We start from the raw sequence: 11,501 nt of genomic DNA, 5'->3' as shown, positions 1-11,501 counted from the left end.
CTGCCGCTTCACGGCGTTCGTGGACCACAAACCCCTCACGCTCTCCATATCCAAGGTGGCAGAACCGTGTCTGCTTGTCAGCAACGCCATGAAGACAAGCATGGATCGCTGCAATCGACAGATCCAATGTGACATGAACAATGTTTGTGTTTGTTCGGATCACTTCATTTCAGGCAAGCTTTTATTGTAAGTAAGTTTTTGGTATAGGTACAAATCTGATAACTAAAAACAAAATTTTATACTTTATTAATGTGCTTTTTCAGAATGACACTGAGCTGTAAAAAAGAAAGAAAGAATAAAAAAGTCAATATTCCACAATAAGAAAAACAACACCTGCTCATGTCACATACTTTCTGTTATAATCCAGTGTGTCAAACTTGCATCAGACAACTTTTAAGAAGGCATTACTCTCTGAAAATCCTTCAAGGTGTGAATTTGGCTGGGTAAAATAAAAAAATAAAAAAGTCAGACAACGTCTGAGTATGAAACTGCTGGGAAGGTCTCATGATCGCTACTCCACTCAGACTTGTCGATCTGGTACAAATCTTCACCCCCAATTACAGCGTTTTTCTTATTATAGCAAATAAATGCCTTCTTGTCTCGTGTCTCGGATGCTTTTCTCTCATCCTGATTTTGGTGATATATTAATTTTCAACTGACCAAAAAGGGAATAGATTACGTGCGAAATAGTACCAAATGCTATTGTAAACAGAATTCTCAGTAAATGCAGCCTCTCAAAATGGGCAACCGCATGGGATTGTGGGATATGCTAATATATTTAGCGCTATAGTCGAACCTCTCTATAGCTGCAGTTTAGGATTTGTTCGTGTGTGTATATATATATATATATATATATATATATATATACATATATAATTGTATAAATAAAAATGATTTAAAAAAATTGTCCAATGACAGCATCCATAAAGAATTTTCTTATTTTTTAAGGTGGTTAGGCTGTAATCATAATTTATTTGTACATAACCTATTCATCAATTAAATTAAATAATGAATTTCCTATAAAGTACTACTGTATACTACTGAGATCATGTGCATTATCTATGTAGGCTACTACTACTATTTATGAAAGGGAAAAGTCTAAAGTCACTTGTATTATCTAATGCCTGAGTGTGTATTGCATGAAGCATCTTGTACAGTATTGAAATTCCATTTGACACATTATGCAATGACAAAAAAGTCCTTATGAAACATTTAGAATTCCCATTGATCTACATTAAAACCACATGCACACAATAAGATGAAACCAGACATGCACAACAATATATCATTTATCTTTTATTGTATGACAATGAACAAAGTGCTGATGATGCTAACATCACCATTACAAGGAACAACACAGCAAATAACATCACTTTACACTAGTGAAGTGGCAAAACGTACGTAGTGCAAAATGCTTCACTAAAAGCAACATTAGAACAGACTTTACGCGGTAAATATTACACTGCATATACAATAAAGCCACAGAGGAACACTCTCGATTCAAACGGACGATTGAAACAGCCACATATCAAACTGTTAAGTCATGCTTGTAAGCGCTGCGCTAGGCTACATAATTATTAAGTCATTAAAGCAAAAGTTGCTGTGTTTCTTATTTCTGCTTGCAGATGTAAAAAGCACAGGGAGTGAAGTCAGAGCAGAATATTCCCATGGGTGTTTTTAAGCTGGTTTCGATGGTGAAAGGAAGTGAGGTTTGCCATCAAATCTCTAGGAACTCATTTATCTGCATGCAGTGTACTAACATGCTTCAGACAGATGGATATATCTTGTATGTTTAAGATAGCAATTTTATTCTACTGTAGAGTAGATGTAGAAAAAGTTACTTGGTAGCCCTGTTTTTGAGCTCCAGTGATTCATGAGGTTATGTGGTTTCTGTAGCATGCGAAAGCTTGACGTATTCTATAGGAAACAGCCCTGCAGCAAGGCTGTCCTCCCACTATCACGCTTTGATGCTGAGGCACATAGAGCGGAGTTGAACTTGTCAACAAACACAGACTGGACGCATTAGCACAAATGGCGAAGCAGAGCCAGCCAGCCATGGGTAGCTCGCCACGCTACTTCATATCCAGCCGCTCCCATGGTGTTTGTTTGTGTCCCTCTTGAGCATGAGAACAACTGCAGACAAGACTATATTTATGACTCAATTAGCTTAATTGACTATCATGATCTACTTGCTCAAAAGGATACAAGTAAATAACTGAGACCAAAGCTCAAAGACTCTCCTGTAGTTGCTGCAAACCGGCGCATTTTGATTTGATGTGACCCATGTCTGCAGCATTTCAATCAGCATTACCCAGTTTTTCTGTGAAAGTGCCAGATTTTACGGCTGAGGCTGCTTCAACCCTGACTCACCGAGCAGAAACAAATCAAATATTAATTAAGGAAGCAGTTTTACAGTTTTAATATCACCCAGGATTCAGAGTTGTCATAAAACGATCCGCTTTTATGTGCAATGGAGTGAGTGAGCAAACATTGGCGAGTGCACTCGCTCCCAGCAGATTTCTCATCTATCTTCGTCTGGCACCGTTTCCATTCAGTGTTCAATGGGTTGTTTTCCTACAGAAGCGTTTCCCTCCGAAACCTTTGATTCAGTGGAATCAAAGAGCAGGAGATCCAGAGTTGACACATTTTTCAAAGTGCAATAACAGATGGAAGCCTTCCTCCAGTTAGTCTTTTAGCAGACATGAAAGACAACAAGCTGCCTTCTCCAGATAATGTCATCTTGGACAAATCCCTTCGTGATTGAAATGGATTAGACTTCTGATGTGCTCGGTGGCTGCGTCACTCAACTCAACTCTTCAACTCTAAATCTTAACAGTGTGTGGATGGAACGTAAGGTTACAGAGAGGACTTTGCTGCTCAAAAGTGATCCTCGTCCAACATCCATCAGTGTTTTTCCACTGCTCACTATCAATCCCTCTTATTTCCTAAAACATCTAGAATGGCTATCTAGACGAGGCTAAAGGTACATGAGGTTAGGTTTGGTCCTATTGGACACTCAAAAGAACAGTAAACGCACACAGGAGCTCTTAGCTTTCACTTTCATCACTGCAGCTGGCACCCTCGACAGTCGTCCTCTGGCTCGGTGTTGTCGGATGAGTAAGAGCTCTCCTCGCTCACTGTCAAATGCAACACAATCCAATTACACAATGTTGATGACAAGGCAGCAACACCACACAGTCCAATGCGCCACAGTGTCATCAAGTTTTTCATTCTGTCTCATGTCAACAGTTAAATAACCAGTGGACAGTCAACTAATACAAGAGCTGCATCAAACATTTTGTCTTTACAAATGACAGCCAGTTAACTATATGTTGTTAGTTGTAATTTGTAGTTTTTTTCCCCTCTTTTTTCTTAAAGCTACTCTATGTAGGATTTCCCCCAAAAATATCTTAACAATAGCCTTTTTATTTGACCATTTATGACTGAAACATATTCTAATTAGTAGATCAACATCTTAGCTGTTCACAATGGGTACTCCTACAAGCCTCTGGCCAATATTATTTAGGAAGCGTCCGGTCCGAATCCTTCGAATTTCCCGCCCTCTGTCTGCGGGATGTGACGTCATGCGCGTCCTCGTCAGTTGTTTCCTGTCGCGCGAAGACGGAACTAGTACAGATTTTCGCTGCCCCAGACACCCGCTGTTACTCCGCGGAAGGCTGCTCAAAAAAAAAAAGAAAAAGAAAACAATGTCAAGTGCCACGAAAAAAATAATAATGTAAACTTGATAGTGACCGACGTCGGGCAAGACCGAGAGTGAACATTGGTTTGACATTTCAGCGGTGGAGAGAGTTGAGATCGGACTTGGATTAGAAAAGTGATTCACAGCTGGCTTTCTTTCTACTCCAAAAGGTAAGAAGCGAGTATCTTGACATTGAGAAGAAAATGTGTTGTTTTCAAATAGCAGTAACCTCAAGATCGATCACTTCTCGGTCGTAACTATTGGGGTGAAAGTGAGGTGGACGGCAACATTTAGCGTGAAAGGGGCGGCAAAGTTGAATGTAATAGAACAGAATGACTTTATGAAGAACAGACGTTCCATTCCGCGGCGTTTCAATCAGGCTAAATGTCGCCTTATTTTGCTCCGTGAAAACAGCCTATTGTAGCTACATTATGCTAACGGAATGTGAACGGTACTACTGAATGGCGATAACATTCACGGCCATATCACACTAAGTAGTGAATGGGTCTATATGTTTTTCACAATCGTCAATTTCCATAAATGACAGCCCACCTTTCGGCTCATGCACAATGACGCTAGCCTGGGGGCGACATACACTAATAATGACTAGAATCAGGTTGACGTCCGTCGAGCGGGGTGACTACAATATGTAACTGCATATTAACATCGGAATGAGGTCCAATTAATTAATTGACGTAATTTGCACATCGTTTTGGAGTACAGCACAGGACTGGACTTCGACCGACTAAAGCAATATGATCTGCACGTCCCGTGGACATCAATTGTTTAGTGGGGATCGAGAGTCTCATTCCGTGAAGTGGCCAGCTTTGTATAACATTATAAAACTTCTTACCTCTGAAAACATAGTTTAATTGGATATGAAGAGCCCAGTCTTCAGTATTGAGGTCGTGTACGTATGAGTGCGCGCAGCGTGTACGAGCGTGCAGTTTGTTTTCGGCCACAGGTGGCAGTAGAGATGTGAAATTTTAAATCTTACATATAGCTGCTTTAAGAGAGAGCTCAGAATTGTTCATTCTGTAGTCTTACCGATTCAACGTCTTATCATCATTTTCTAGTGGTGAACAACTGCACCGAATCACACAAAGTCGTTTGGAATGCTTTAAATTCACTCAAGTATATGAAATCAAATTTACCCATTCAAATTAATTCAAATGCCACTAATCAATAGGGCAATTTACAATGACGCCCAAACTATTATTTTTAGAACAGCGCACTGCACGTGGGCGTGGCCAGTTGATTTTCAGACGAGAAACACAGGCAGGAGACTGAGGGAGTGTATTCGTATGAGGCAAAACTTGTGAACTGACTCACTATTTCACCATAAATATACTTAACAGATATATTATGGTTACAATAAAGCTCTGCTGCTTTGGAGTCTGCCGCTATGTGACGATGTGGCGATGCTTTGACCGGGATCGAATGAAGGGATTTTCCAGAGGAATGTCTACGCTGGGTTCAAGCATTTAAATGGCAATGATTTATGTGAAAAATGTCACAGAAGAAACCTATATATGCTCTATACATTTCGTCGTTGGAAATGGGCAGCTGAAAATCCAGACCCACAATATGAGCGACTGTAGGTATGTTTATCGTTGTTAACATGTTTCTCAGCGTTAGCCTTGCTAGCTGTGTGCTACAACATACTAGCTACTTTACATCATGGTGAATTGTAAATACACCAAAAATACCTTGAGTTTACCTACGGAGGTCTATGCGGCTTCAATGTGAAAATTAATATCAAGTATCAGCGCTATAGAACCCTATGCCTACAACAACATGCTATTTGATCAGTGTCACTAAGATGTGAGCGGTCACTGTGTCACCACACCACTTTAACAAACGTTAACTAGACAGAAGTAACAGCACAAAAACACAGATTGAGCACCGAGTGAAGCAGGATTACCTCTATTGCGGTGAGTACACACGATCTTCTCGATCCGTGTATTTTTGTAAGACTTCGCATTACCAAGCATTCGATCAAAGTGCTGAAGCACACGCCAAAAGGTGGGCACTTCCATCAATCCAATCATCAATTCCAGTCACTGAGACGATGCCCGCCTCTGGTTGACAGACTGGCGGTTCGGTCGCAGTCACGGGAGAATTGGAGCATATGTCTTCAAACTACGACAATGTGTCGTCATTGAGCTGCGACCACTACGTCATCACTGGAGGAATATCCCGCATATGGTGTCCACATTGGTACGTACGGGGCGTGTTTTGAAATCTTTCCACTCTGGAGCCCGTTTCCAAAAGTGATCAGTTTCAGGCTCAAACTGTCCAAACGGTAAGAAACTTGTGCAGATACAGTACATTGAAACGGGCTATTTGTGTGGACGGGGCCTAGTCTTTCTTGTTAGGTTTTTGTGTACACCTGTTCTCGTCATCCCGGTTCCTTGTATCATCTAATCAGCTCAGCAACTTGTGTCTTGTCCAGGTGATTCTCATTATTTCGTCAGTTTGTTTGTATTTAGTTGCTCCTTGGCGGGTCATTGTCACTGTCATTTCTCCACTCAAGTTTAGTCAGTTCAATTCTTTGAATCTGTTTTTTTTGGGCCTTTTGTTAGTTTCTAGGAGATTCCAAAGTGCCTTGTTTTCATTTTTGTAATTAAATCTACATTTTGTTAGCAAACATGCCTTGCTTTGCTGCTTTCCTGCACTTGTGTCTTCCATTAAGCACACACCTTGACAATTAAACCACCCAGTAATTGACAACAGGAGCCAGTCTAGTTGGCCCATTACCCATAGTTAGTTAGTTCAGTGTGAGAGTGTTCTCCATGCTCTTTGTGTTTTCATTTTAGTGTTGGTGTCTGGTATACTGACTGGCCTCATAATTTTGATGCCCATTCTATATTTTTGGTCATGGTGGGGGAAATTACACTCTCTGATGATGCAATGCAGTTCTACAACACTAATCAACAGCCTCCCAATGTCAATTCAAACTGAACATTATCCTTGTAAAAGCGATTCTTGATGCAGTTCTTGTATTGGATGTGATTAGATTACACACGTGTACATGTGGATTGTCAAGTATGTGTAGAAGCAAAGTTAAAATTGCAAGACTTACACCATTCGGTCTGCACAGGGAGGAAGGCCTTGTCCCCGTTCTCCCTGATCATCTCCTCAATCTTATCCAGGAGGTTTGAGACACTCCTGTCCTTGCCAGGGGTCTTACTGTCCAAGACATGGTAGTAGTTCCCACAGTACTCAAGCAGTCTTTGGAGCTCCCGGCCCCCTCTGAGTATGTGCTCCTCAATGGGTGTTCGGCCCAGCCAGTCGCCACAGCTGAACAGTATCATAGTGTGGAGGCAGGCGGTGTCACCAAACAGAGTCTCAATGTGGGACAGAAGGGTTCTTCTCTTTCGGGCGGTGAGGGAGGAGACGACAGGGAGAACCAGAAGTAGTGTGTGGGGTCCAGGTCGCAGAAGGGCGGCACCACGCTGTGACTCCTGACGAATGCGCTTCGGCGTGCGCCGCACCGAGAACCAGTCCCAGCCCGGGGTGTCGACTATGGTGACTCGGCGACCGGACACAAGCGCTTGCCTCCGGAGACAAAGGTCCGTCTCCTGGCCAGACTCAAAGAACCGACGGCCCAGGATGGCGTTCCCCACGGAACTCTTCCCAACACCCTTCCAGCCTAACAACAGCAACCTCAGTTCTGCCAACAGATGAAGCAAGAAAAAAAAAAACAATGAGAAACATGAGTACTGATCTCCTCAAAGTTTTGCTCTGACGAACCAATCTCCATTACTGACACAGAAGACAGGCAGATACAGATACAGGCTGAAATCTGATTGGAACAAAAATCTACCAAACAGTATCCTGGAAGCAGTATAGCCAAGAGAAGATGAACCATTGAGTGGTAAAAATTATCCTCTCTCGGGGCAGCATTGGGACACATATGCGCTAATCTTTCTCCCTCTTACACACATTAAACTCACACAAACAACCCCTCATACCTCTGGGAGGGCCTCCGATCATCTGCTCTCTCTGTCTAGCATGCTCCTCCATCCTCATCCTCTCCTCCTCCAGAGCTCTCCTTGCCTGCTCCTCCTCCAGCAAAATCAGCTCATTCACCTCAAAGTACCAGCCTGCACAAAAAGAAATGCCCGGCATTCATCCAACAATGATGTCACAGGAAGCAGTGCAAAAAAGAAAGAAGATACACAAACCTTGGTTATCAGTGATCATTTCCTCCACCTTTTCCATAAGCTCAGGTACCTGTGTATTGTCCTCTGTGTCTTTCCAGCTGTTGTCAAAAGCATGGTACCTGCAGGTAGAACAAGCAGAGTGGAACTCAACAAAAAGTCACATTTGTTTACATTTTCTCACCCAGTTTGGATGAATTTAACTCAGACATCTGAAGAGTAAATGATTTACTGTCTTCTAATGATTTTTATCTTGTGCAGAGCCGTGGAAATATACTGTAAGTTGTTTCCAGCACCTTTTACTTGCAACTTATGAAAGCCTATTCATTACTCAGCGATTGTGGCAAGAAAAATATGATACTCGACACAAAACAGCCTGAGGGATTGTTTGCTTTGCAATATCATGTTTGCGTGAGCTAGCCTAAAGCTTAAGCTAAAGTAGTGGGACACCTTGCCTTTCCTTCGCAGTACTGCGTTTGTGTGAGCTAGCCTAAAGCTAATATGCATCTATAAGAGCTTAAACTTTTCCGTACACAACATTTGATTCTTGTTCTGTTTGTTTTTTGGTCATCTTCAAGAAACCAGTCATCCATCCATCTTCTACCTCTTATCCGAGATCGGGGTCGCGGGGGCAGCAGCTTTAGGAGGGAAACCCAGACCTCCCTTTCCCCAGCCACTTCAACCAGCTCCACCGGCGGGATCACAAGGCATTCCCAGGCCAGCTAAGAGACATAGTCTCTCCAGCGTGTCCTGGGTCGCCCCCGGGTGGGAGGAACATGCCCAGAACACCTTTCCAGGGAGGCGTCCAGGAGGCATCCGAACCAGATGCCCGAGCCACCTCAACTGGCTCCTCTCAACGCGGAGGAGCAGCGACTCAACTCTGAGTCCCTCCCGGATGACCGAGCTTCTCACCCTATCTCTAAGGGAGAGCCCGGACACCCTGCGGAGGAAACTCAGTGGAACTTTATGTGAACGTTCTAGATGAAACCTGTAAATTACAACTGGTTCTTCTCAGTGGAACTCGCTGTGAAGGTTCTGGATGAGCTCTTGAAACATAACAGGGTTCTCAGTGGAACTCCCTGTGTGAGATCTAGATGAAACCCTTAAAGGGTTCTTCGTTGAACCTCTCATACAGGGTTCTGGGTAGAACCTTTCACAGATGGTTCTGGGTATAACCCGTTATGTTCTCAGTAGAACCATTTAGGAGGGTTCCAGGTGAAAGCTTTATAAACGGTTCTAACAGGAACCAAAAAAGGATTCTCATACGATGAGGAACCTAAAAAGTAAAAAGGTTCTAACAAGCACTTTTACTTCTAAGACGGTATAGTGCAGTTTGTGTATAAGCATACAATAGTGTACCTGCTTCCACATCTCTCCACCAGCCATTGCAGGGCTTCTCCTGTGTTTGCGATGTGCTCCTCGATGAAGACGCCCTTCTGTAACTTGTCCACTCCTGTGAAGAGTACCATGGAGTATCTCCATGTACCACCCCCCAGAGCACCTAGCTGCTCCTCCGCAGCTCTCCTCTCAGTGTCGGTGAAAGGCTGCGTGACAGAAACCACCAGCAGGATTGCGTGAGGTCCAGGAGGGCACAGGATGGCCCCCATGCAGGGGCCTTCACTATCCAAGCTAGGCGGGGGTCTTGGCAGGCTTTCGGACTCAGCGCCATTGTTTCCATTATCGTCTGCTTCTGTGTCGTCTTCTGCATCGCTGGGGATGACCCACGGGGGCGTATCTACCACTGTGACTCGACGGCCGAAGATCTCCGTCTGACCCACATTGCTGTGAGTAGTCTCAGTCCCAGCATCAAAAACCTCTTCTCCCAGGATGGAGTTGGCTGAGGAGGTCTTACCAGATTTTGGACCCCCAAGGATCAGCAGCCGGCGTTCAGGGGGGTGACGACCCCTGGCGTCCCCTGCTGAAACTATATAGGACATCAGTAAGAAGTACTTAAGCACAGAAATTGGCCCTACCTATAGCGGCCATTCTCAAATATTGGAACACTGTCTCTTGTGGTATGCAAAAGAATAATGCTTAGTAAAAACAGTTCAGTTGTATTAAAGTTTTAGTTTAGTACCTTGAGAACTGTACAGCTTTTATTTACAGGGCAGCAGATTTTAATTCAATCACAATTTAAATACAATGTGCATAATGTTACAATGGCTTACAATTAATATTGAATATACTTTTAAGAACAAAACCCCAGTCTCATTTGTGATGATTATTTAGGTCTGTACTACACTACCATATTTCAATGCTGGTCAATGGTCATTATGGTGAGCCAGGTATTTTGTAGGTGGCACTTGCTGGTGTGAAGGTAATTTTTTTTTGTGGCTAAAGCCTTGTTCCGTTCCATGTGTCTTACTTATCTGAATTCCTCAGCTGCTTCAAAACTCTTCTCCTTTACTAATTTAGTTCTTGCCCTTCCCTCCCTATCGTCCCTCTCAGCATGTCGCCTTTTTGTTCCCTTCATGTCCGAAAAGAAATATGGGTCAGAGAGGAGGAACCTTGGACACTTTCCAGGAAGCAAGACATATGCACAAACAAGATTTTTCAAATGCAAAGTTACAAGAGAAAAGATTCACATCGAGATAAGATGTCAATACTGAAAATGATACACATTCCAAAGGTAAATGGCTCTGCAGGGGTGATGTAAAGGGGGCGATATGGGGAGGAGAGGGAGGCTTAGTGAGCCATCCAGCTCCTAAGTGCGCTGCTGAACACATGAGGACTAGCAACAGTTTCTAAGGCTTGAGGATGACTGTCAAGAATTTCAAACCGAAATCTACTGAATGAACGAGAGGGTCTGAGCTGGAGGTGTGCGACAAAGGATGAAAACACACTTACCAGTGTCAGAGGCAGAGGACACAGCAGCCATCTTGTGTGTAGAACCTCTGGCTTCCTCCTCCTCAGCCCCCCTCCTCCGTCTTCTTCTTGCCTCCACTGTGGATTCCTCTTGTAGCCTCTTCAGAGAGAAGAGTGAGTGGCGATGGATCCAGAGTAGGGTGCAGAAAGCTGGCAGCTCAAGTGCTCTTCCTCTCTGACCCTCATTCTACTGCAGCGTAGCCCTCTGTGGTCTCCCTCCTCTGCCTACCCCTCTCTGCCATTCAAACTCTCCCCCCCCCCCCCCCACTTTTTTGGTAATCTTTTAACCCTTTGCCCCAGTCTTTTCCTTCATTCCTTCTGTTTCTTATCCCGTTGTGTCAGCTTTGTCTCATTTATCTATCTGAGTAGACTGAGCAACCTCCGTACGTGTAGTCCATCTTTGTAGCAGCAATTACATGATGTCTCATCACATTTAAAGCAAAAGAGAACGCTGTTGCTCAGCAGCATCAGCAGCAGCATCTGTGGGCAGCGGATGCAGACTGCAGTCAGGACAGATAGAAAGACGGAGAGTGAGATTGGGTGGTGGGTGCAAAAATTGCAAGAAGCGAGATTTACACCTGAATGTATCCTGCAGCTGCTGCATCAAGCACAAACACAACTGTTTTTGATGCCTGCAGACAGATGACGTACACCCGCTACACCGCATGAATAATTCTAACAGTCATGTAAAATTCATGCATAGCCACGTTATATAACACACACACGCACAATTATCTACATTGAAAGCAGTATCCCTTTAGCGTGCATCG

At 43.6% G+C, this 11,501-nt stretch overlaps 1 protein-coding gene across 1 annotated transcript; it reads right to left on the bottom strand.

Annotated features, from left to right (window-relative positions):
* Positions 1-1,283: 1,283 nt before the first annotated feature.
* On the bottom strand, positions 1,284-10,965 carry LOC144032426 (GTPase IMAP family member 8). Its single transcript, XM_077540089.1, has 6 exons — positions 10,714-10,965; positions 9,226-9,790; positions 7,891-7,988; positions 7,678-7,809; positions 6,786-7,376; positions 1,284-3,137 (listed from the first exon to the last, which is right to left on the bottom strand). The coding sequence occupies exons 1-6, from the start codon at positions 10,742-10,744 to the stop codon at positions 3,064-3,066; spliced, it is 1,491 nt and encodes a 496-aa protein (XP_077396215.1). The 5' UTR covers positions 10,745-10,965; the 3' UTR covers positions 1,284-3,063.
* Between the last annotated feature and the right edge of the window lie 536 nt (positions 10,966-11,501).

The sequence above is a fragment of the Festucalex cinctus genome, chromosome 1 (genome assembly GCF_051991245.1).
Source record: "Festucalex cinctus isolate MCC-2025b chromosome 1, RoL_Fcin_1.0, whole genome shotgun sequence".
NCBI lineage: Eukaryota > Metazoa > Chordata > Actinopteri > Syngnathiformes > Syngnathidae > Festucalex > Festucalex cinctus.
The sequence above is the reverse complement of the archived record's forward strand: the minus strand, read 5'-3'. Positions and strand labels throughout refer to the sequence as shown.

Excerpts from the sequence above, each read along its gene's own strand:
- LOC144032426 (XM_077540089.1), bottom strand. The coding sequence starts at position 10,744 with ATGGCTGCTGTGTCCTCTGCCTCTGACACTG. Across the intron at positions 9,791-10,713 it reads GTCCTCTGCCTCTGACACTG|TTTCAGCAGGGGACGCCAGG; the intron begins GTAAGTGTGTTT and ends TGTCCTATATAG. Across the intron at positions 7,989-9,225 it reads GTGGAGAGATGTGGAAGCAG|GTACCATGCTTTTGACAACA; the intron begins GTACACTATTGT and ends TTCTACCTGCAG.